A 27,746-nucleotide genomic window follows, 5' to 3' on the forward strand; every position below is an offset into this window, starting at 1 on the left:
ATATAGTAATAAATCTTATTAAAAGAAATCTTTTTGCACTTTAATATTCACAGAATAGTTCACCCAAATATGAAAATTCTGTCATCAGTTACTCACCCATAAACCGAGATCAAGGAACATAAATTGAAGCTCAACCGTACTTGCTTGATGCGCAACCATAAACCTCATTGGTTCTTGCAGAAGCTCAAAAATGCCGGAGAAACACATGATAATGAACGTCATTGGTTGTTGCGCATTAAAAATATCTTCCTTTGTGTTCCAAAGATGAACAAAAGTCTGGAACGACATGAGGGTGAGGAATTGATTTCAGAATTTTCATTTTTGGGTGAACTAACCCTTTACGTATACAGTCCAACATCTGATTTATTCATCCAAAATTTGCCAAATTCTGTGACATTCCTGTGAAATTTCATTTTTATACCTGGAATCCGTAATTGCAGAGATCATAGATCTCTATTTGAGGGCTGAAGATGATTAAAAGGCTTATAAAGCAAGCAATCATTCCTGTTCAGGATCGTTAAAGTCGTTTATTAGTTATAACACCACTGATACTTGAACACACTGGTTTAATATGGGGGTATCCAAGAGGGCCTCTCTGTGTTGTTTGCTCTCAAACCATCCCCCCATTTGCCATGTCTCCCATGGAGACGTAACCTTGTTAGGCCATTACCGCTGCACTATAGCCCCCATGATGCTTGGGCTCTCTAGGGCAGAGTATTATGATGCCTGCTGCCGGCTGCTGGGTTATTTGCACCGTGGTGACATGAAATTAGCTCCTATTCAACTGATTTCACAATTATCTGGAGTGTAGACTTAAAATGCTCAGTAAAGCTCAGTGATTTCTTTATTCTTTAGAGCTGTACTGCTCATTTTTCTTAATGGCTTGTGTTTGAGAATAAGAATGATGAATAATGAGCAGTTTTGGGAAGTAACTAGTGTAGTAAATTTTGTAGCTTTGCCTTAAAAGAGCTACCTTTCAAAAGTCTCTTATTTAATCAGAAATAGTAAAAATAGTGATATTGTGAAATATTACAATTTTAAATAACTCTTTTCTATTTTAATATATATATTTTAAAATATAATGTATTCCTGTGATGGCAAAACTGCACAGTTGTGCTGCTTAAAGGATTAGTTCACTTCAGAATTACAATTTCCTGATAATTTACTCACCCCCATGTCATCCAAGATGTTTGTCTTTCTTTCTTCAGTCGAAAAGAAATTATGGTTTTTGAGGAAAACATTCCAGGATTTCTCTCTATATAGTGGATTTCAGTGGTGATCAACAGGTTGAAGGTCCAAATTGCAGTTTCAATGCAACTTCAAAGGTCTCTACACAATCCCAGCCAAGGAATAAGGGTCTTATCTAGTAAAACGATCAGTCATTTTCTAAATAAATAAAAATGTATATACTTTTTAACCACAAATGCTCATCTTGCACTAACTCTGCAATGCGCCACGCATTACGTAATCACATTGGCAGAAGTACCACGGTAGGGTATAAAAACACCTCCAACTTCATAACTATCCAACATGGTTGTTTTACCTTTTTTTTTTTTTTTTTTGTAAAGGCCGCTTGACTTGATCTTTGCGCGTTTGCTTTGTAAACACTTTCTCTGTACTTCCGCTTACGTCATGCGTGACCTTTTCAACGTGATTACATAATGCGTGGTGCAAGATGAGCATTGGTGGTTAAAAAGTATATACATTTTTATTTTATTTTTTAGAAAATGACTTCGTTTTTCTAGATAACACCCTTATTCCTCATGTAGAGCCCTTTAAAGCTTCATTGAAACTGCAATTTAGACCTTCAACCCGTTGGTAGCCGCTATATGGAGAACAATCCTGGAATGTTTAATTCTGAAGTGTACTAATCCTTTAATACTTTGGTGGAAACTGTGGAAAACTTTCAGGAATCTTTGATGACTAGAAAGTTCATAAGACCTGCAATTTGATGTGTCCTTGCTGAATAAAAGCATTTGTTTCTTTAAAAAAAAAAAAAACCCAACAACTTTTGAAGGTTGGTGTGACATTTGTCATGCAGCTTTACAGGTTAGTGAGGTGAGACAATAAGTAATTGCACTCTTCTAATATTTTTCTTTCTCGCTCACATATACCATTGAGAAATCTGATTCATTTTATTGAATCAGTTCATCCCCGTGGGTCAGTTTTTAATAACAAAATGCTGTTTTTCAGCTTTTTTAGTTGTTTGTAGTGTAACTACTTTTCAAAAGGTTAGCTTGACCGTAGATACTTTAAATGTATGTGTAGCTGTTAATGACAGTTCAGAGTAACAATAATGAGAAATAAGACATGACATAAGAAAGAAATGGATATGAGTTATCATTAACTTGTAGTGTAAATTTACTGTGCCAGAAATCAACTTTCGTTCTATTTCTTGATTTAGGCGCCTTTCATCTTCCTGATGTTCGGGTTTCCCCTGTTGCTCATACTGGAGAAACAAATCCTGATGTTTTTATCGTGTGTGTTTCTAATGCTGTCTTGTGACATAAAGTAGTCTCGGGTTCAGTAAGAACTATTTCAGACAGCTGCAGTAAGTCTGCCAACTTGTCCTTATGTAAAGGCACCAAATATTTAGCCAAATTGATCTTGGGTATTGTTCTTGATATTGGGTCACAACAACTCTATTCATTGCTTTATCGCTTATGCTTTTTAAATCTCACAGATTGTGAAATTTGTGTTTCATAGAAGAAGGAAAGTCGTAAAGGTTTGGAACAACATGTGGGTGAGTAAATGATGGCAGTTTCCATTTTGGGGGGGTGAACTATTCTGTTTAAGGATGATTTCAGTTCTCTTTTCCAAAAAGCCTTTGATTTAAATTCAGTTTTAGTCTTGAGAATGGTGTAGTTGTGTAGGAACTTTCCATTGTATTTGAGTATCATGTCAGGACTGTTAACGCAGATTAAAAAAAAAAAAAAAAAAAAGAATCCTCTTTTCAAATAAGCTTTTTTTTTTTTTTTTCTCCACACTTGAGTTTTGCTCACCTGACTGAGTGTCACACAGGCCATTTACACCAAGCATGCTTGTGTTTGTGTAGTACAAAGGAGAGCCACTGGTCCTAAAGGAAGCCTCGCTGCTCTGCACGGCTGGGACAAAAGCAGGCAGGCCCTTAGGCCGAGCGCAGTCTCTTTCCAACACGCACACAAAGAGAGGATGGCCTTCAAAGCATGTCAGCTCAAATCGATTAGGCATTATCACAGTTCTTCCCTTTGAACTCCAAAAGGTCCTTTTCTTCAGCTCAAAATGGCTTGTCAAGGAGATGTCCTTCAAAATGCCACTGGTTTTCAGAAAGGTTTCTATACTTTATTCGATAGCATGTTCACCCAACTGGTGAAGTGTGACCAAATCAAGGCTATTTTTTTTTATTTTTTTTTAGTTCATGTTATTTTAAAGAAGTTATTTGTACAGAGCAGACTATAAAGGAATATTTCACCCCAAAATGAAAACTGTCATCAATTTCTCTGCCCTATTCTGTAATATTTTTCAGTGCATCATAAAATGCATCATCAAACTGTATTTTTAGATGTGTTATTTTAGTGTTATGTATATATTTTCTTTTTATTTAATAATATTTTAATTTGTGTGTGTGTGTGTGTGTGTGTGTGTGTATATATATATATATATATATATATATATATATATATATATATATATATATATATATATATATATATATATATATATATATATATATATATATATATATATATATATATATATATATATATATATATATATATATATATATATATATATATATATATATATATATATAATATAATATGTGTGTTTTTTTTCATTTTTTTTCATTTTTTCCACAAACCCCCTGTTAGTGTTGATATCTTTATATTTTTTTTGATAATTTGGGTAATTTTGTTGTAATAGCTTACACACAGCACAGTGAGGCTTTATTTGCAATCGTTGAACTACATTTACAAAGACAAGTAAATAATCAGTAATAAAAGAAAAACAAATTAACAAATTGCAAACAATAGCACAAATAAATACAATAGAATAAGGAGACAAATGAAATCAATATGGCTTTAATTTTTTCGAGTGGGTCTAACAATAGTATTCAGGTAAGAAATAGTACAGAAATTAAAGTAATCAAATGTAAAATAACCCTGGATAGTTTTTGTTGTAAAAAATATTCAGTCAAGAGCAATGAGTGATTTATTTATTTTTTTTTCTGTGTCTTTTGTTCTATGATTAACATGACAGACAGCAGCAGGTTTATTAGGCTGCTGTCACTTTAAGAGCTTATGCACGGATAAAGTATACTGTTACACAAAATGCATTTTTTCTCAACTACTTACGTTCCAAAACTGACTGTATTTACATGTATACTCGGCAAGAGGGCATTTTGATGTAATTTTGTATGTATTTGACCATTTAAACACAATAAGCTAAAAAAAAGGTCAATTTGGTACTCGCAAGCTGTTTGAGAGGCGACTATATGAGAGCACCAGTGGTGAGCATGAAACCTGTGGGAATGACTAAAATTATGCGCAACACAAGCACTGTTCAACTGGAGCAGATGAGATGAGTGAGTGAGAGGAGGCGGGTGTGTGTCAATTATTCGTCGAAAAGAAGAGAGAGAGAGAACATGCAGCTGGTATCGGTGTATCAATACTGCAGAAAACAAGTATTTGAAGCCTTTCAGATATTTCAGTATCGATACATATCGAAATATTGATATTTTTGACAACACTACCCCCTGTACTTCAGGAGTTGTGAACCCCATTTTGGGAAACCCTGGTCTAGTGCTGCTTTTAATGGCCATCAGATATCTCGTTTTCCACTATTAAAGGGTTAGTTAGCCCAAAAATGATGGAGATTAATGTTTTGAATATAAAGTGGTAAATTATGCTTATTTGCACAAAAAAAAAAAAAAAAATCACTTCCGTCACTTCATAAAATTGAGGTTAAACCACTTGGGTCACATGGATTAATTTTATGATGCCTTTATCTTTCTGGGGCTTGATAATGGTAGTTGCATAGGCTGTCAACAGAGGGACAGAAAGCATTAAAAAGATCTTTATTTGTGTTCCTAAGATTTGGAATGGCATTAGGGTGAGTAATTAGTGACAGAATTTTCATTCAGGGTGAACTAACTAACCCTGTAAAAATCTCGACAGATCCCATGGCAAAAGGTCTCAGCTGTGGGAGCTCAAAGTGTGATGCCGGTAATTCTGTCTTTCTCTCTCTCCTCTCTTCTCCTTTCTTGGATAGAAGTCTGGTTGTTTTTAGTCTGCTTGTTTAGTGCTCTGGTGATTTCATGATTGTGAGATCTTAGGCTGGCGGTGGGCTTGACGTGTTCAGCAGGGTGAAGCTGCCTTTAAACGCACCGCTGGAGCAGGACGTGTCCTTTAAGCCCAGGAAAACACACATAGGTCCTGCCGTGTCATAACCTGCTAAGGTTTCATGCCGCAGTTGGGATTAAGTTCTCACTCATGAAGCCTGTTGATGTTTTGCATGTTACAAGAGAGGGCTGAGCGGGATATACAACCACTAGAGATTGTTGCTATACCATTTATGTATTTGTGCAGCTATATAAGTGCAAGGATCGATACGAGTTTTCAAAATGCTTTTGAAAGAAGTCTCACGTTATGGTCACATTAGGGTGGCATGTTCACACAGGTGATCAGGGACCCTGGGCATCTTTCTTCTGGTCTTTTTCAGAGTCAGTGGAAAGGTTTCTTTAGTGTCCTAAATTATAGGAACTGTGTCAATTTTCTTCCATATGTAAACTGTGTCTTAAGGACTATTCCACGGGTGCATGTGTAATAATTGTTTATGGTTCATTGAACAAGCATGAAAAACATTTTCAAAACACTTTCCAATAAATTTGTAGTATATACACTCCTGGACAAAAATGAGCCAAGCCAAAAATGGCAAAATATTTAGTGGTGTTTTAATGGTTTTAAGCATTTTTAATCACAAATCATTGGTCGGATGAATAATTTTAAAGTATTAGCATGAATAAAGTATTAGCATAGAATAGCTTTCCCCAACTTGCAGATAGCTTTTTACAAGAAGAAGAGTCAGTGTTGTTCCACTCAATGTTAATGGCTCCAAACAGTTCATGAGTAGTTGAAAAATGTCTCCCAGTTTGTTTGAGTTTAACGTGAGACCAAACATTCACTAGGGTTCAAATCTGGACTCTGACCAGGCCAAAACATGAGCCTGATGAACTTGTTCTTAAGCTACTTCTTTGTTGTCTTTGTAATTTGGGCTGGAGCATTGTCTTGTTGAAAAATAACATCTCTGATCACTCCTTTTTAGATAACTTTTAAATTGTGGGAAGCCATTCTGCGATATTCTCCTGTACTCCAATGCATTGAATTGACTTTTCACAGTGAAGCTCACCAATACCAACCACTAATAAGGCTCCCCAAACAATGAAACCTCTTGCTCTACACTTCACTGTGGTAGAGATACATTTGTTATTAATATTTCCTACCAGATTTTCGAAGAAACCTTTCTGGACCATCACCATGCAACTCGTGTTTCATAGTGATTCGTCGCTCCACGCAACTTCACATATTCTGCCAAAAACTTCATTCTGTCTTGATGCTTTTCTGAGACAGACGTCGCTTTTTAAGTAGTGCATTTGCTTAAATTTTGCTAATATCCTGATCAATAATGTGTGGTTAAGACAGTTAAAAGCTTAGTGTTTAGCCATTTAGGGCCTGGCCCTTTATTTATTTATTTTGCCAAGGAATGTGTGTGTCATTCCTCAACAATTCACTTGATTATCCAATAATAGTCATTTAGCACATGGTTATTTAATTTATAAACACTTTTTCATTTGAATTTTGAGGAAAATTAATCATATTGTGATAAATCATTACTGTGATTTCTAATATGACTCATACTGTGATATATAAGACTGTGGTCATACCGCCTACCCTATTACGAGATTATGCAAACAGATCACTTTACAATAAGCGCTAATAGGTGTAGGCCATTTGCAGCAGTGACTCTCTCTCACAGTTATGTGTGTGCATGCTGAAAACGTGACTCTGACATGGACTCTATGTGGTTAACGCTTAAAAGCTGCTGTAAATATTGCAAGGAGTAGAAAACCACTTCCTGTAGCAAATGCATCATAGTAGAGGTGACACACCTCTCACTCAGGGGTCTCGGGTGTTTGTTACAGATGTTATCCAGAATCAGACCTTCATGCTGGAGGATTCATAATAATGTTTGTTTTTCTTCAATACAGCGCAGAACTACAGTAATTGGATTTTACACTCATTGTAGCCTAACAGTGGAAATCTCTTCATTCACAAGTGTTTGAAATGAAAATCCTCCTTTTGAACTTAAAAAAAAATTACTGTTATATTAACTCATATTTCACTGATTATTTGGGGTGCTGTAATCCATTGGCAGGTCAGTGTCTAGTCCTTTACATCCGAACTGATCTGTATAATTTTCTTGACTTATATTGAGTATTTATGTTATATTGCATATTGTTTTTTATTCCAATATAAAGCTAAATTTGGCATGAAACAGAAATTGTGAAACAGGTAAAACGACTTCTTGAAGGAGGATAATGTAGGGCGAGTTGTCTTTTTCAAAACAACAACAACAAAGGCATAGCTTAATGATGCCGTGAATGAGCGTGGAATCATGGGAGTTGTTGTCTTCACTTCCACAGCTGATGGACTACTATAGAAACACTCATACACTGCCTACTTCCAGCTCCTTTACACACACCACTTAAACCTAAAATAATCATTCATAAAGTTCAAAAAGGTTGAAGCGAATTATAAATCTTGCATCATAAAAGCATTCTGAGCCGAGGTGCAAGTATATTTAACCACTTACATGACTGCTGTTAAAACTAAGCTCAGATTTGATTAGACAGAAAAAATCAGGATCGATCCAGATTCATTGTATCGATCGAGAATTGATGTATCGTCCCAGCCCTAAAATTTTACATATTGTGCCTTTAATGAATTTTGATTGTACTGTGCTATGAAATGGCTTAAAAACAACAATTCCATCCAATGCAAATACATAAATATGAGACAATTTTATCTTTTTGTTGAGTGTTATCATGCTCTCTCATTCTCCGTTGTCTCTGAACCGCTGCTTATAGTCCTGTCATCATGCGCTCCCAGACCTCACAATCGGCATCGCATGGCAAACTCTCGCCCGGTGTAATGAATCACTGTCAGCGTTCAGCTCAGACAGAACAACTTCATCAAATCACCCACTAGTTCTTAACCAGCACAAGGAATCCTTATGCTTCTGGGTGAACTTCACCCTTAAAAGGGAAAGAAATTAACTAGGACTTTTATTGTCATTTTACTACGGAAGAGGATTAGGGCCAAGCAATAATAAACAAATAAAACCATCTCGAGATTAAAGTTAAATTTCGAGAAAAAACTCGTTAAATTTCGAGAAAAAGTCAAAATAAAATGTTGAGAATAAAGACATTAAATTACGAGAACAAATTCGTTAAATTATGAGAAAAATGTTGAGATAAAATGTTGAGAATAAAGTCATTAAATTATGAGAATAAAGTCATTAAATGACGAGGGAAAAAAGTCGTTAAATTATGAGAACAAATTTAATGACTTTATTCTCAACATTTTATCTCGACTTTTTTCTCAAAATTTAACAACATTTTTCTCATAATTTAACGAATTTGTTCTCGTAATTTAATTACTTTTTCTCGTAATTTAATGAGTTTATTCTCAGCATTTTATCTCGACTTTTTTCTCGAAATTTAACAACTTTTTTCTCGTAATTTAATGACTTTATTCTCAACATTTTATCTCGACTTTTTTCTCAAAATGTAACGACATTTTTCTCATAATTTAACGAATTTGTTCTCGTAATTTAATGACTTTTTTCTTGTAATTTAATGACTTTATTCTCAACATTTTATCTCGAATTTTTTCTCAAAATTTAACATTTTTCTCATAATTTAACGAATTTGTTCTCGTAATTTAATGACTTTTTTTCTCGTAATTTAACGAGTTTATTCTCAACATTTTATCTCGACTTTTTTCTCGAAATTTAACGTTTTTTTTCTTGTAATTTAATGACTTTATTCTCAACATTTTATCTCGACTTTTTTCTCAATTTAACGACATTTTTCTCATAATTTAACGAATTTGTTCTCGTAAATTAATGACTTTTTTCTCGTAATTTAATGACTTTATTCTCAACATTTTATCTCGACTTTTTTCTCAAAATTTAACAACATTTTTCTCATAATTTAACGAATTTGTTCTCGTAATTTAATGACTTTTTTTCTCGTAATTTAATGAGTTTATTCTCAACATTTTATCTCGACTTTTTTCTCGAAATTTAACGACTTTTTTCTTGTAATTTAATGACTTTATTCTCAACATTTTATCTCAACTTTTTTCTCGAAATTTAACAACTTTTTTCTCGTAATTTAATGACTTTATTCTCAACATTTTATCTCGACTTTTTTCTCAATTTAACGACATTTTTCTCATAATTTAACGAATTTGTTCTCGTAATTTAATGACTTTTTTCTCGTAATTTAATGACTTTATTCTCAACATTTTATCTCGACTTTTTTCTCAAAATATAACAACATTTTTCTCATAATTTAACGAATTTGTTCTCGTAATTTAATGACTTTTTTCTCGTAATTTAACGAGTTTATTCTCAACATTTTATCTCGACTTTTTTCTCGAAATTTAACGACTTTTTTCTTGTAATTTAATGACTTCGTTCTCAACATTTTATCTCGACATTTTTCTCGAAATTTAACGAGTTTTTTCTCGAAATTTAACAACTTTAATCTCGAGATGGTTTTATTTTTTTATTATTGCTTGGCCCTAATCCTCTTCCGTATTTTACTTTATGTATTTATTTAGTTAACATAAATGTGACACATTTTATTCTATTTAAGCCTTTAGTTATGGGTTTATTGCCAGATGTTGTTAGTGATGTAGTGAAGTGAACAGATATCTGTATTCACTGTCTGTAAAGTGAGTTTTGTTGAGTGTGCAACTAGTATTTTTAATATAAAATGTATATTTAATGTAATGTGTAAAATAAATATATATATATATATATATATTTTTTTTTTTTTAAAAAGAAACAATTTTGTTCCATGAAAATACGTTCCACATAATACATTTTTGGATACTGATTTATAGCATATGTATAAAATCCAGCGTTTGATTTCTGTTGTTTCACCTCACTTCGTAAAATAGGCATAAGGCTGCAGTATTTCTCAAATCTTTTTTCTTATCCTCTATATCAAATTGTCATCTCCTTTCTTTGTACTTAAGCAGAGTGGGCATTGCTTAACTTATTCCACTTCCTGTTCCTACGTAGCAGAGGGCAACCCGGCCAGTGTGCTGCTTATCTGAGCTGTCAGCCTTCATCAATCTGCTCTACATCATCATCATCACAGGCAGATGCGGCGGGCTGACGCTTCCCCTACTGATGTCTCAGCACAGGTTTATTTATACACACTGGCCATATTGACTCAGGGCTTATTTTTGCCTTAGTGGCTTTTCATGCTGAGCAGAGAGAGGCAGCGCTCGTCCAGGGGTCCTGTATCAATGCACTTCAGACCGCTGAAATCAATAGGCCCATCTCCACCAATAGCAAGGATTCCAGGGCACACAACATTGGTATCGATGCCAACCAAACAACCTCTTTATTGGAAACCTGAATGTTGCTGAAAATAATTTATTTATTTTATATATAATATTATCAGCAGCAATCATATTTATTTTTTATTTTAAAAAATATATATTATACATTATAAATTATTCATACGTTTTATTTATTTGATGTATATGTATTTTTCTGATGAACCTACTAAAAAATAAAAATAAAATATACGGTTAAATATTTAAAATAAAATTTTATATACATTATATATACGTGTGTGTGTGTGTGTGTGTGTGTGTGTGTGTGTGTGTGTGTGTGTGTGTGTGTGTGTGTGTGTGTGTGTGTGTGTGTGTACGTACGTACGGTGAAACCAAAAATTATTCAGAGACTAGATATTTTATATATATTTATATATATATATATATATATATATATATATATATATATATAATTTAATTTTATTTTATTGTTTTTTTTATAACTAGTGGGTGCAGGACACTATAGTTCATTTATGTAAGTGAGGATAGCAAAATAAAGTAAACTGACATATTATACCCAAAAATTATTCATACAGTGGACTACCAGTAAAATTTATCAAAATTTGGGACCAAAAATTATTCAGACACTTTGATCTGACCATGTTTTGCTTAAGTGTTATCTGACATAATTAAGATTATTTTTTTCTGACAGTTTAACTCTGAGATTTTGTCACATTTTATTACCATTTTTTTTTAAACTATAGTGAATAAACTGTATTAATGAATGAAATGTTAAATAAATTTTGGTTTGACTATATATACAGTATTTTGTCTTTATTATATAGATATATACTTGGATCGCTCTCCCTAAAACTGTCAAATTTTTAAAAGGTATCAGTCGATATTGATTTATTTTTTTTCCATTTATGTTCATTGTTCTTTTCCCTACATTCATTTTCTCTGAGCAGTTTTTCATTTGCTCATTGATGTAAAACAATGCGTCTACCGATAAATAATGTACGGCGATAAAAAGGGAATATGAACTCAGTCATGGTCTGAATGAAAGATTGCAACCGCATCTGAAAAGCATTGCTACTTACATTCACAGCTGATTAGATTACAGCACAACCATCAGTGTGTATTCTGTCTTAGTGAAACGCTGAGGGTATCTCATTAATTCCTACTGAACAGTTTAGCAAGTACAGTGCTGCATTTCAATAACCTGCTCTAAATCAATGTCTGCAGGAATAGTGTTGAAAGAGAGCAAGATCTCATGCTTTATGCTTGATAAGTGGACCAGATTGATATAGCGTGTGCACAGGGTGTGAGAGTGGTTCCGCATATATTTAATGTCACAGGATGTTTGTAATGGGTTTATGCGAATGTGTTACACTTCTTCTGGGAAGCACCTTTCAGATAAGCTCCATCTTTTATCTTTGAGTTGCTTTTGTCAAGCATGTCATTCTGCTGCAGCAGAATAATTGTTACTTTAAGGTGTTTTCATTTCCAGTATACTGAAGTCTCTATTGTTACATTTTTAATGCTGTCTTTGTTTCATGCAGTACTGAAATGAGGCAGATTTAAAGGGGACCTATTACCTCTTTTCACAAAATGAGTAATATAAGTCTCTGGTGTCCACAAAATGCGTCTGTGAAGTTTCAGCTCAAAATACCCCACAGATCATTTATTATAGCTTAAATTTGCCCCTATTTGGGTGTGAGCAAAAACATTACCATTTTGTGTGTGTCCCTTTAAATGCAAATGAGCTGCTGCTCTCTGCCCCCGGAGCTTTAACAGCTTGTGCTTCGTAAACTTAACAACAAAACCGGAGAATCTCACGCACCCAAAATGTCAAAAATTGTCAGTAACGGTGTTCAGCCTTACATTGTTCAAACCGGAGTCGGACGCTGATGGAGAGACTCAGGAAGAAGTTACAACTTTTAGAATGAAACTGGATGTTTCTGAATGGTTAGTGGATAAATTTATTTAGTTGTTGTGGAGTTAAGTTGATTCAGCTAATTGACTAGCATGTGCCATCATGTTAATATTTTGTGCAAATCCAGTGTTGAACTGACCCTCTCTGCTAACAGGGCAGATCATCACCAGTCATGGGCCGGGCTTCCCCCTACTCTTACGTAAGATGGAATTTTCAAAATTGGGAACCGCTCCTTTGGAAAGACTGTTTTTGATTTATGGGGATTAGAAAAAAGGAGTGGGTGGATTGTTACTGTAATAGGCTGGTTGTTTACACACTGTGGACACAAATCTGTGTTCAACTTCAAACACTTTATAAACTTTATTGTTATAATATGCTTCAATCATCTGTCCAGATCTAAAATAGACAAAATCTTCTGAAATCATAAACCAAAATTTAAACCGTTTTCATATGCGCATATTCAAACTTGCAACCAATGATTTATGGTATCTGTGATATCCAGCCTGAGTTGCATATTCACCTGGCAAATCTGAATATATGTGAATGACATTGAAGATGGGGAAAAAAAGACTTAAATTATAGTCTGTTCCTCGCATTATCCCTTTATATATCTTCAGAGGAAAGCAAAAGCTTTAAGAAACATCCCACTCAGTTCCTCAGCAGTGAATTAGCATATGAACAAGCACTTATCCTCCAGAGAGGTTCATGTTTATAACGCCATGAATATGAACAGGATGTGCAATGACACTGAGATTCTTAGGAAGGCATTGCTTGGTGAAAACGTTATCTGACAGTAATGTCTGTGCACTTCCCAATGTATTTTCTTGAGTTTTTATGTATATTCCAGACTTTGCAATGAAGTAGTTGTCAAGCTTTGTACCAAATGCTGCTCTTGTGCTCCTCAGTCCATCGTGTGTCAGCTGTCCATACATACTTTGGTAATGTAATGCCCCATAGATCATCAGGTAGCAAAAGAGGTCACGCAACCACAAAGAGGACGCTTGTTAGAAACCGTTTGAATCATACTCTGACAAATGGTAAACACTGTGGTTTCGTAAACTTCATGAGCAAAGACCGCAAGTACATATCAAGTACATTATTTGGGACAAGGCCTCATTGTTACTGCTTGTCACTAAATATTTTCATTTTATGAAGCCATTTTGTGGCTTTTACTCCATGTATGTTAGCTTTGAGGTGATCTACGCTACCATTCAAAAGTTTGGGCTGTAAGATTTTTTTAAATGTTTTTGAAAGAAGTCTGTTATGCTCACCAAAGCTGCATTTATTACAGTAAAACTGTAATATTGTGAAGTGTTATTACAATTGAAAATAATGTTTCTGTTTTGATGTATTTTAAAATGTAATTTACTCCTGTTAATTTTTTTTAGCATCGTTACTCCAGTCATCAGTGTCACATGATCCTTTTAGAAATCATTCTAATATGCTGATTTGGTGCTCAAGACACATTTCTTCTTATTATTAATGTTGTAAACATGTTGTGCTGCTTCATAATTTTGTGGAAACTGTGTTTTTTTTGTTTTGTTTTTGTTTTTCTTCTTTCTTTTTTTTAGGATTCTTTGAAGTTAAAATAAAGAATAGCATCTATTTTAAAACTTTTGTAAAATTATAAATGTCTTTACTGTCACTTTTGACAAATTTAATGCATCCTTGCTGAATAAAAGTATTAATTTCTTTCAAAAAATAAAAATCTTACGGACTCCAACTATATATGCTAGTGTACTTGTAAACATTGATAAATTAGCATTTAGCAGATAAATAAAATTTCTCTCCTGAAACCAAATATATGGTTGACTCATCTTGAACTTGTGGGGGTAAACAAATCCGTTGGCATCCAAACTAAATAAATATTTTGTCCTAGAATGAGAAAGTCCCTCCCCCTTAATAATACCTGCTAACAACATCTAACAATTTCAAGTAGCTAATCATAGTTAAGCATTTTATGTCCCGAAATATATCAACAAGTTATATACAATGGTGTTTCCCTGATAGTGAATTTTTCTCTCTTTTTTTTTTTTCATAGCATACTGATGTTGGCAAATGACGTTGTTCTGTTTGATTCTTCTCTTTTGCTCTTTGTATAGTAATAAATTGCCCAGAATTTGACATTTTAAGAGCTGAAATTATAGTTATTCATATAATGTCATCATAATTACAGGTCTGACCATGACTTTATTCCAATTGTCAGATAAATAACAGAGTGGGACACTGGCAGGCAGTTGATTATAGTTGTGTAAGCCAGCAGGAGCAGAGGAACGGGGGGTTGATAGCTGAAAGAAAAAGTATAAAGCCCAGCCCCAGAGGTTAGTGCATTAATTGTGGCCAATTTTAAAATCAGCATCAGGTCATTGACTCCGCTGCTGAATATTACCTGACATTTTCTGTGTGTGTTCGCTGGGAAATTTAATGTTGAGTGGCGTGTGATTTATTGCAGCATGTAAAGCGAGTATGGTTTTATTAATATTATGTTTTAATTGCTGACATATTCCCCTGAACATATATTTGAACAGTTGTTTCAGAATTGCAATGAATCAATGTAAATTTATGACTGTTAAGAGGATTTTTGTTGTTGTTGCTGTTTTATAGAATTGACTGATATTGGCTTGGCTTAGAGGTTCACACATGCAAGAATATATTGGATTGTGATGCTGATACCCAGTTTGCATATTTTCCCAACTATTAATCATGATGAACACATATCTCCGGTTAGCTCTTACAACAGGTTTTGTTGTATGCTAGCACTGTGAGAAGTGTTTGGGAGGATGTGCGGAGGTCACATTAACTGGCAATTTTCCGTTATTTACTTCTGAATCTGAAGGCCGTCCATAATTTTGACAAATTACACTATGGGTGATTTATTTTAACTTGTAACTGTAAATCCCACCCCTGTCCAGTTGGTGATGAGTGTGCACCAGTGTGGCAAAATGCAGGTTTAGCCTCCAGAACAAAACTAAAACTGTCCGAAGCAAAGATTAAAATCAGTCTCCCTTGATGCGTTTGATTAAGCAGAGGCGAGCACCCAGTTTAAGTCAATGTTATAATACTAACTTTCTAATTACATGATTTTTTAAAATATAAACATTTAAATGGTGGATGTCATAAAAACTTGACGGATTTATTAAAAAATACATTAAATATTGGAAAAAACCGTAAAATTGTAATGAATATGTAATATGGTGCATATATTTATCAAAATGCTCCTCCTCTAGCTGACTGTTGAGCTTACGATCACTGAATGGCTTTTCTGAGATGAATGTAAACGTGACATATTTAAAAGCTGTTTTATTGACGTCCTTTCATAGTTGAAAAGCTGATTACACAAGATATAAGAATTTTGGTAAGTTGTACTATATCTTTTAACATACCTTCTGATGTTCATTCATGTTTATTTAATGCTGTAACTAGTAGTAAAGTGGAAGAGATGATCCATTCACGTGCTGGTTCGCTTGATGACACATTAACGAGTGTCGAAACAAAATTTATTGTTTGAATTTTGTAATATAATGGACAGAATTTGAAATCTGAGACTGTTTTATGTAAAAAGTTATTAGATGGGAGGCATGCTGCAATGTTCTGTTTATTCGTCAACTGAAAACAGCATAGATAAAAGATTGATTCTTGGGATTTAAGAATCGATATCTGTTCATAAAAATGAGAATCGATTAAAGGGAGTGTTTAATGCTATTTCATGCATTCTGACTTATTTACACTGTTAAAGAGTTGCATTCTCATGCTAAACATGGAGAAAAAGTTTTGTGTGTGTTATGTACCCTTTAAAAACGAGTTATCAATATTTTTAACCTAGTCCTAGCGTTGTTCATATTTGCCTGTCCAGACACACAGATAGTGTTTTAGTGGCCTCCGCTGTTACTGCAGGGAGAAAAAAACAAACATTCATCTGCTTTGTGTGGTGTTAAGCATGAAAAGTGACACACTGTCTCTGTTCATCTGTTCTCTTCATAAATAAATAAATGCATAATCTAGCCTATAGGCTCATCCTGTAAGTCCATGATTAAAAATGAAAATGTGAACAAAAAACAAAAGCTATTAAGTGTCTTATCATTAAAATATGTAAATTAAAATGGTGGGTAATAATAGATTATGACAGAATTTTTACAACCCTGTCCATCAAAATGACGAACAATGCAAAAGTCTAACGCAACCTCTCAGCACTCATGTTACATCTTACTTAGATTTACATTCAGATAGTTGTTTAAGTTACTTATTAAATCTCTTTTCAGTGTATTTTTCCTATCCTTATTCCAAGCCAGATCTATTTTTCAAAACCTTATTTACTTTAAAAAATAAATGAATAAAACCTTATCATATTTTTTTGTTTAAATGTTATGCTGTAAATTGGTAAAAGACTGTAATGGGCCATTCGCACAGTACGCATCTGTGCTTTCCATTGTACTGCTTTTCCATTGTTTTTCTATGTACGTTTGCTAGACGAAAATTTGACCGTTGCACTCGCATCTTGTGCAGTGTTCAAGATAAAAGAAGTTCAACTTTTAAAAAATGCATCTCTAGGCCTAAGAAGTCACCTCTAAGGAATTGGAACAGTTCAATTCCTTGCAATTCCCAACCAATTTAAATGACATTTTACATGTGTGCATTTGGCAGATGCTTCTATCCAAATCGACTTATATTGCATTCAAGGTACACATTTTGTCAGTCCTTGTTTTCCCTGGGAATATAACCCATGACTTTGGCGTTTCTACAGCCATACTCTATAGTTTGAACAGGAAGGCTTTTTTTTTTTTTTTTTTTTTGATATATACAGGAAATTACCATAATTATCTTTAAAACTGACACTCTATGGTACATAAACCATTAACATTTATATTTTCGGAGGCGTCGTTGGACAGGAGATGAACCGTGGTGCAGACATGCCAAACTGTGGGAGGCGAACAGTACTAATATGCAAACTATTTCACTACTAGTGGTTTCTTTGTGTGTACAGAGGCAGGAGTTTCACAGGTAGACTTTTGATATAATTTAATATAAGACCTCAGTGCAGAATTGTGACTCCATTCTCCAGTGCTTCGCCTGCCCTCACCATCTTTCTGGGTTATCTGAAGTGATGGATGGAGATTGATAAATGGTATATGTTTGCGCTTAGGGTAAATTAATTAGTTTCTCAGGACTATCTTCTGTGTAATCTGCTACACCCGGAGCTCTTCATAGACAAGCTGATAGATCGGTGAGCCAGCAGGCTTCGATTCCCCAGTCTCAGCGGTAGCTTAATATCATAAAGGGTTGCTTCTTTCAAGACTACGTGAGAATCTGAACGGAAGCTTGTTTTGTTAAATGGTAGGAGTTTGCTCTGAAGCGTTAAAGGATAACAAGTCCTTGCTTGGTCATTAAAGCAGTCTCTGCAGAGAGAAATGTGTGCTACAGGAAGTGGGCGAACTGCAAACACATTTGAGGTGATTATAGTGTGTGTGCGCCTCGAGGGAGTGCTGGATTACACAATACCCGAGCCCAGAGCCAATCGCAGCGGTGGCAGAGCTGCCTTCCATAGGGTCGCTGGATTATTGAGGTCGCCCCTGTTTTTGAGCAGGATTACTGCCTGAAATTCACTGCTAACATACTTTCCAGGTTATATAACATCGATGCTGGGTATTTGTAGTAATTGCATCATAAATGTGGTTATGGAATGCAGGCGTTCCTCCTCGTACCTGCTTCAGGTTTACCTGAAACCCCTACACAAAACTTTTGAGACGATCTGTTGAAGAGGGAAATTTCCAGAATGAATTTGAGAAAGGCCGGGGTTGAAACAATTGACAATTTAAAACAAATTAAACCAATTTGTTTAAAGGATCAGTTCACATTAAAATGAATACTCGCCCTCAAGCCGTCTTAGGTGTGTATGACTTTATTCTTTCTGATGAACGCAATCTGAGTTATATTAATAAATATCCTGACACATCCAGGCTTTATTATGGCAGTGAACAGAACCAACGAGTTCGAAGCTCAAGAAAGTGCATCCATCCATCATAAATGTACTCCACACGGCTCTGGGGGGTTAATAAAGACCTTCTGAGGTGAAGCGATGTGTTTCTGTAAGAAAAATGTCCATATTTAACAAGTTATAAAGTAAAATATCTAGCTTACACCAGACTGCCTTTCTTATTCAATTTACAAAAAAAGCGTAACTTTTAAATACACTTAAATACAGAGGACGTAGCGTACGCATTTTCAACTGCAAGAGGCGATACACTTTCTTCCTAAGTTGAATACTGAAGGCGGTCTGGCGGAAGCTAGATGTTTTACTTGTTAAATATGGATATTTTTCTTAGACAAACGCATCACTTCACTTCAGAAGGCCTTTATTAACCCCCGGAGCCGTGTGGAGTACATTTATTAATGATGGATGCACTTTCTTGAGCTTCATACTCGTTGGTCCTGTTCACTGTCATTATAAAGCCTGGATGTGTCAGGATATTTATTAAAATAACTGATTGTGTTTATCAGAAAGAAGAATGTCATATACACCTAGGATGGCTTGAGGGTGAGTAAAACTTGGGGTAATTTTCATTTTAAAGTGAACTAATCCTTTAAGTGTAGTGAACAGTATTTTTTTTTTTTTTTTTTTTTTTTACAGAGCCTCTAAGGGGACATGGGGAAATGATGGAAAAAAATTATGAAATTGGAAGAAAATTTATATTTTAATGCTTTTGTGTTCTCTCTCAGAAGTATTGCGTTTCCCAGAGAAACTTTGCGTTCACTTCCAGAAGAACTGAAATAAAGTTTTTCGATCGAGTGCAGTTTCTCTGAGAACTCAAGTTTTGTGAGTAAATGCAAAAGTTTTTTAGAGGAATATTTTCCTCCATTTTTTTTTTATTTTTTTATTTATTTATTTTTTTTTTACCTATACCGTTTCCCTTTGCACCCACACCAGGGTTTTTAACTTTTTTTCCAATTAAATGTATTTATTTTCACTCTGTCATTGTTTGTTTTAGTATGAGAATTTTCTAGTTTTGGTTTATTTAAAGCTTTATAACATCTTATGTAAAAAAATCATGAAACGGTATTTTAGTTTAATTTAGGTTTTTCCCAATTACACTGGTTTATTTCAGCTAATAAAAATGTTTTCATTTAGTGTTAGTTTTCATTGCAGCACAGGTATATTGAAGAGTTCAGTGTAGTACTGTTCAGAATGTGTGTTACCATCCTCAGTAACAACTGAACTTAACCATATTTAGCACTCTAAAATTGAACTGACAATATATTCTGCTGCATTGTGAACCTATATCATTTTACTCTGTATAATTTCTGTGTTGTTCTGATCCTTCTATCTTGCCACCTCCTGTATGAATCTCTTATATTTTCTGGAAACCATGTGGAGGTGATTGTGTGTTTCCGAGAAGCATGTGTCAGCCTTGGCCTCAACAAACACGACTGTCCACTTGATTGCCAAGAATTCATTAGAGCCTAAAGGACTCGTTCGGCTATTAACGGTGGCTTTTTTCAATCATTTGCCACTGTTATGTTCCCGTTAAGAGTTTGCTAAATCTGTTACAAGTGGCTCTTCAGCGTCAACATAATTGCTTCAAATCTTCACAGTCCAGCAACAAGAGGACAGGCAGACACTTTACCATAGATGTTAATACATAGAGCCGTATTAGCAGCAGCTGCTCATTACTGCAATATGTCTGTGCATTCACCATATTGAAGAAGTCATGATCAGCCTGTAAACACATGAAATGAATTGACAGATGCGGCAGCAGCAGTCTTTCCCAAGATTTTCACAAGATTTGGTTTGTCATCCATGTCAGACAATTTTGCATATTGCAGATAGCAAAATGTATTTTGTGAGAATGAGGCTGTGTTCAGGGGTTAGTTCTTAAAAGGTTTGTTCACCCAAAAATGAAAATTGCACACAAAGAAAAAAACCCTTGGTGCACAAAATATTCTTGTCGCTTCATAATATTAAGGTTGAACCACTGTAGTCACATGAACTATTTTAAATATGTCTTCAGTAGCTTTCTGGGCATCTGAAAGTGTTAATTATCTTGCTGGCAATGAATGGAGGCCTCACTGAGCCATCAGATTTGATCAAAAATATAATTTGTGAACGAAGGTCTTACGGGTGTAGAACGACATGAGGTAACGTGAGTGATAAATGACAGAATTTTCATTTTTGGGTGAACTAACCCTTTAAAAGGCCCACCAATCTCTATCTCATCATTGGAGAGTTTGTTTCAATAATTCATTTGAATGATTCACTGATTATTTCAACTAAATAATGCACTACTGTTCAAAAGTTTTGGTTTTTTTTAAATGTTTTTTAAAAGAAATATTGAATGCTCACTAAGGCTGCATTTGTTTGATCAAAAATACAGAAAAACAATGCATTCTATTCTATTTTATTTATTTTTTTATTTTTTTTAAAAAGTAATTTGTGCACCTAAAATTTTTGTGGAAACCGTAATGGCTTTTCAGGATTTTTGGATGAATAGAAAGTTGAAAACAACAGCATTTAATTTAAAATAGAAATATTTTGTAGAGTTCTAAATGTCTTTAGTGTCACTTTTTGAATGCATCCTTGATAAATAATAACTTCGAAAAGGCACCTTCATTCTGCGCATGAGAAATGCTTCTATTTGGGGTTGGATGAACTTAAAACCAGGGTTTTTTACACAGTTTGTCAACTAGTGGTTCAGGCAACCCACTGACTAATCGATTATGAAATGAAGTAATTTTCCACATCCTTATGGTGAGGTTCCACACTTCCTTTCATATAAATTTAGTTGCTCTGCGGTAACGCTGAGAACCGCTGACAGGACCGGGGCAAAGCGTTACGCTGGCATGAAGCTCACCTCGCTTTTACTAAACACCCTACTGAAGGCCTGTCAGATTGATGTTCAGAGGCGTTAAAAAGATTTTTCTATTTCTCCCTCATTTTTTCCCCTCGTAAGCTACGGTTATATGATTCACTTTGACGTGATCTAAAGCCTCTCTAAATGTCATGTGTTGATTTTATGGCGATAAGCGATGGCCAAAGACAACCCCGCATGTCGTCGTGCAGTTAAATGATCTATGTAGCAGGTTGCTTTTGCTTAATCTGCCATTTATTGCTCTCTGTTGTATTCGATGCATTTTTCCACCCTCGCTGCGGTGCGAGAGAGTCCCGGATAATTTATCAGGCTCAAAGAATTAAGTAAGCTACATGGCGGCAATGAATTGTCTTTTACTCTTCACGCCGTCCGTTCCTATTATCTTTCCGCTTTGCCGTAATCCCGCCTATTCTTGGACCTCCACTTTATGCCGAGTTGGGTTTGACAGCCGTCTTCTCTCGCTCTAAAGCACGAGTGGATATCCAGTGTGTAGGCTGGTGACTTGCTGGCAGAGACGAGCATTTCATCACATGCTAATTGAGCAATAGATGCCGAGGATAAGTGCCTGCTTACGGCAGCGTCTGCTACATTCACCTGTCTCCTCCATTAGAGGCAGGTCTCTCCAGCAGAGGATCACTCTGAGTGGGCCTTTATTTTTTTCCTTCATTGCCCTTATTTTCCTCCATTAGCCATGTTTGTGTGGTTGTTCCTTTATCTCAATCTGACCTCTGAATCTTCTTCTGTATGACCTGTGTTGCAGATATTTGGCTTGTTCTTTAGGCACCACACAATTTGATCCGATTTCAGGTCATTTCAAAACAATCCCTGATGCATTTTCAGTCTATAGATTCTGTCATACTAACGTAGGTCTGCTCTGACCTGTAAATACAAATATTATAAGAGGATTTAAAGCCACCATGGAATCAAAAATTGACTGTTTTTTGTATTTATGGAATATTTCAGTAAGTGATTCTCTCATGCACATTTTTTTTTTTTTAAATTCATGAGCCCTTGTAATCTATAATCAAAGTAACCTTACCCTCCCTCTTGCAACGGCATCTCTTCTCTTCTCTGATGTGTTTTCTGGCGCGATGTCGGGACAGCATGTCTATCACATGAGATCACAGCAATAGCAAACCACGACCGTCCAATCAATTCCCCATGGACAAAAGTCCGGCCCTACATTTTTTTTTTTTTTTTTTTCTAGTTCAGGAAACCGTTTCACTCGGATATACGTCACAATAGGAAAGCAAATACTTAAGCAACTTCTGTTTCATGCTGATTTTAATAACCTGTTATGTTGTTTCATTTAATTTAATTAACCTGCTATTTTATGTCATTAATATTGTTCAATGCCACAGGAGAGTGATCTTAAATTTGCCATTGTCAATCAGAGCACATCTTGTTTTCTTTGTCAACTTTTAAGTGTTACATTGTGTCCTGCGATTGTCATCCATGTGTAAATATATTCATGCCACCTCTGTGCTACATTAAAAAGTGTTTTGTGGCGCCATACATGTAATATCTTTATTAACATGTTATCATTTATTATTATCCATTTGGATGTTGGTAGACTTTGGAGTTGACATAAGGGATGCTTCTGTTAATCAGCCAGTACTGTATTCTCAAAATGGCCAAATATTGGCTGACATTTTAGTCTTTGTGTAAGATACTAAATCACCATGGCCTGTGTTTGTTTGTGTTTTTCAGTGCGGGACCCAAAGGCGATAATATCTATGAGTGGAGATCCACCATCTTGGGGCCTCCAGGTTCAGTCTATGAGGGGGGAGTGTTCTTTCTGGATATCACCTTCTCGTCCGATTACCCCTTCAAGCCACCAAAGGTACAGTATGGAAACATCTCTTCCCTTTTTATTCACTATTTTTAGGTTTTAAAGGTGCAGTAAGCGATTTCTGAGAATCATTGTTGAACTTGATATTTGAAGTCAACCCAAACAAACATTGCCCCGCCCCCAAATTGCGCGAACATGTAGTGCAAGAGTGGATGTTGCTTTATCATAGCAAAAGTGAAGCAAAATAAGGCTTTGTGAAAAATATAGCTAAGATGATGAACGACAAGGAAGAACAAAAAATTAACATATAGTACACAAGTATATACAAACAAAAGTTGTTAGTCGCCAGCAGCACACGCTCAAAACCAATGTTACTCACGTATGGAGCAGAAACAACACAACCTTGTCATCTGTTTTCACGCCTTCCCACTTAGGGTCTCTCCAGCGATGGAAAGTTTTTCTAATATTACACGTGTCCTAAAGCTCATAACCCTTCTTTTTCCAGTAATATTCCTCTGACCTTTACTCTTTTATAATGTCTCTCAGCCATCTCTCTTTCAACAGTCTTTCTTCAAATCTCCCTCTTGCTCACTCACTCTCTTTCCTCCCCCATCATGAGTGGACACGCCCCCTACTGCTGATTGGCTGCAAGTGTGTTGTGGTGCTCGGTCCGATCCACTTTCAACAACATTTCTCAGAAATCGCTTACTGCACCTTTAAAATGGGGGATTCTCAATCCTGCTCTAATAGATCTACCTTCCTGTAAAAGTTTCTTACATTTCAAATCAACGTTTTTGAGCTCACTTGAAAATTACAGGCAAGTGTATCAGGGCAGAGGTTTGGAATTAAACTCGGGCTCTGTTTCGAAAGCTAGTGAGCTGCTATGCTGTGTAGTGCCTACAGGCTGCTGCCTTCTAAGGGAGAATCCTGACTGAAATGGAACTTCTTAAAGGGTTAGTTCACCCAAAAATGAAAATTGTTATTAATTACTCAGCCTCACGTCATTCCACACCCGTAAAACCTTCATTCATCTGCGGAACACAAATTAAGATATTTTTGATAAAATCTGATGGCTCAGTGAGGCCTGTATTGACAGCAAGATAATTAACAATTTCAGATGTCCAGAAAGCTACTATATTTAACACTTTGGAGTCTGAGGTATCGCCGGCGATACCACCTCGGTTTTTTTTCTTACCAGTGTGAAAGAGACTCAAAATACTTTGTCAATGTTGCACATATAATTAAGAGTTATACACCATTTTAATCTGTAGAATATCTTCTTTTATTTGTGTACAGTCAGAGTAAAAACAACACCACCATGATGAGCTTGAGACATGATCACAGAGGGTTTTTTTTCACAGCCTACCTGACTGAAAGGCCTCAATAATATGCAGGTCATTTCAGGTCATTATTATGCGATTCTTTTGTCTTCTCAGGTGTAAATGACCCATTATTCATGACGATTCACACCTCCACGCATACTGTGTTTCTTGACAAAAAGTGTCTTAGAAAATTTTAATCTCTCTATTGTTTTATATGAAAGAGTAGGCAGGATAATTTTTACATAATTTTGAAGCAAAAACTCAAGTCTACAACCTCCAATACCCAGAAGTCTTGTGAACACATATATAATATTTTTTTTTGGCCTTATTTCAGTGACTTAAGTTTTTTGTTTTTTCACACATAAACGTTATTCCTTCAAAAACATGTACATACATGTTCCTCACATATTATGGTAGCCTAGTTTGTGCTGAATACAGTGTAATGACACTTTTTCCATTAATATGTTTATGAACAACTGAAAAAAGAACAAATGTCAGGGCATGTCAAAACTTCTCCAGGCCTCAAATCAGCCTCAGACAACAGTTCATGTGACTACAGTGGTTCAACCTTAATGTTATGAAGTGACGGGAATACTTTTTGCGTGCCAAAAAAAATAGTTTATTCAACAATATCTAGTGATTTCAAAACACTGCTTCATGAAGCTTTATGAATCTTTTGTTTTGAATCAGTGGTTCGAAGCGTGTAGCAAACTGCCAAAGTCACATAAACCTTTGAAATTTCAAAAATTTCCTTTGAATTTTCAAAAATAACGAAGCCTCGTTTACTGAAATCACGTGACTTTCATGCTCCGAACCACTGATTCGAAACAAAAGATTCGTAAAGCTTCATGAAGCAGTGTTTTGAAATCGTCCATTACTAGATATTGTTGAATAAAGCCGTTATTGTTTTTTTGGCGCACGAAAAGTATTCTCGTTGCTTCATAACATTAAGATTGAACCACTGTAGTCACATGAACTGTTTTAAATGTCTTTTATAGCTTTCTGGACATCTGAAAGTGTAAATTATCTTGCTGTTAATGGAGGCCTCACTGAGCCAACGGATTTTATCAAAAATATCTTACTTTTTGTTCCGAAGATGAACAAAGGTCTTACGGGTGTGGAACGACATGAGGGTGAGTTTGACAGAATTTTTATTTTTGGGTGAACTAACCCTTTAAGTGAATGATACATGAAGTACTTGCCAAAAGAAGGCATTTTAAAAGACAGAATAATCATGGTTTTGAACCTGCATAGGCAGCTCATTAGGCTTCACAACAGGCTCTCAGTCTAAATGCAATATCAAATGGATTGGAATGTATTTGGAAGCACTTCAGAGTGAATACTTCAAACTTGTTCTTGAATATGGGACAGAGCTTAAAACGGCTGTATCAGCCATTTGATACTGTTCTTGTGATTATAAATTCATAAATCTAAGTCTCATGACATTTCTAACATATATGAATGTAAATGATCAGTTCAGCGTTATATAATCTAACAAAGTTAGATGTTTTGCTCAATTATTATTGTTCAGTTATTAATAATAGTTTCTTATTATCAATGTTGAAAACTGTTTTTCCTGTTTGATATTTTGTTAACAGAAATGGAAAGCTCAGTGAACAGCATTTATTTGAAATGGAAATATTTTGTAACATTTTAAATGTCTTTGCTGTCACTTTTGATTGATTTAATGTGCCCTTGCTGAATAAAAGTATAGATTTCTTTTTTTACCCCAAACTTTTGACCAGTAGTGTAATTTGTAATGGAAAAAGCTATTCTATGCCATGCTATACTACAATGGTAAAATACAAAATAGAAGCATTTTCTCAAGTAGACACTTGAAGTGGAACTCATCTTTGTATGTGTGCTTTGCTATTATTAGCCTATAGTCAGTCACAAAAGAGCAGTGGCCTTTAATTAAGATTTATTAGGTCTACCAAGGACATTCTGTAATGGATCATTCAGAACAGGTATTGACCTCTGTTAAAATAACTCAAGGATAATGTGATGCTGAACGATTGTGTTTGTGATTGCTGTTTTGTGTGCTGGATGGCTGTACATACTCCTTCCGAGCACCGGCTATTTCCAGCATAAAGCAACTAGCGAGATGCCGACAGGCCGCAATGTGGTTAAGGGAAGCTGATTTACTCCTGCTCGGGCTATAAAGGTGAAAGTGTCAACCACGCCATCTCGGATTAATTAGCATCCGAATTTCCTTCCTCAGCATGTTTGGGAATTTGCACCGCTCTGAGTGGCTCTTTGCCTCAGTCTGGCCCTCATCTAGACCGTCAGCGGCATCTGTAAACAACAAGTTTATATAAAGCTCATGGGCTGGTGGGGGCTCTTTGTTCAGATCAAGCCACTGCAAAGCTCTAATCCACTAATTATAAACAGGATTCATCCTCTGTGGTGGATGCCGGGCAGAGCCGGCGGCCCACACCCCCTCATCCTTTTGTCACCAGATGAAACGCAGAGCAACTTGGGGGCCGATCTCGCCTACGTTCGTTTAGGGTCGGTGCTCTGTGAAGTCGCTGCCCGCTCTCACTCGCTGAACAGTGTGGCTTGGTTTGTGGTCCACTAATCTGTGCTTTTGTGAATGAGTCTCTCTGTGTTTGGAAGCAGGGTGGAAAACACAGGGAGACAGGCGTTTCTTCCTAAAAGTCTATCTAGAAATAGAAATAAGAGTATCGATTAAGTCGAGCTGTAAAAGGCTCTAATGCATTGGCTTGTTTACGGAGCAGTTTGGTTGGGTCATTATGTGCCTTTAAAAAGAGAGATTTCTCTTTTAGTTTGTGTCTTGTCTCTTCTTTTTTATTTCTGTCTGTCTGTAAGAATCTCTAAAAAGAATCTCTAAAACCCCACCTGACTGTCCTACACAGATAGCTGTGTTGCTAAGCTAATTATGCTATTACTGTACCTAATAAGCATAAAAGGGTCATAATTCAATAAAGATCTGATCATGGCCTTGATCAACTTTCAATTGGATTCAACCTTCAGCAAGTTCACTAGCAGTCATATATCTTTGAACTTAGAAAAAGAAGTTAGTTGTTTTTTAAATAAAATTTGAATGATGACTGATCAGATAAAAAATAGCGCGTGCGTGTGTGTGTGTGTATATGTATATGTATGTATATGTATGTATATGTATGTATGTATGTATGTATATATATATATATATATATATATATATATATATATATATATATATATATATATATATAT

At 35.3% G+C, this 27,746-nt stretch overlaps 1 protein-coding gene across 1 annotated transcript in view; it reads left to right on the forward strand.

The window, feature by feature from the left end:
- Positions 1-27,746, forward strand: part of ube2e3 (ubiquitin-conjugating enzyme E2E 3 (UBC4/5 homolog, yeast)) — a 52,473-nt gene that overhangs the window by 18,566 nt on the left and 6,161 nt on the right. Inside the window, exon 4 of the mRNA XM_048194500.1 lies at positions 23,124-23,256. Within this exon, the coding sequence (XP_048050457.1) occupies positions 23,124-23,256 (133 nt within the window). The remainder of the gene's footprint in view (positions 1-23,123; positions 23,257-27,746) is intronic.

Source organism: Megalobrama amblycephala, linkage group LG6 (assembly GCF_018812025.1).
Source record: "Megalobrama amblycephala isolate DHTTF-2021 linkage group LG6, ASM1881202v1, whole genome shotgun sequence".
NCBI lineage: Eukaryota > Metazoa > Chordata > Actinopteri > Cypriniformes > Xenocyprididae > Megalobrama > Megalobrama amblycephala.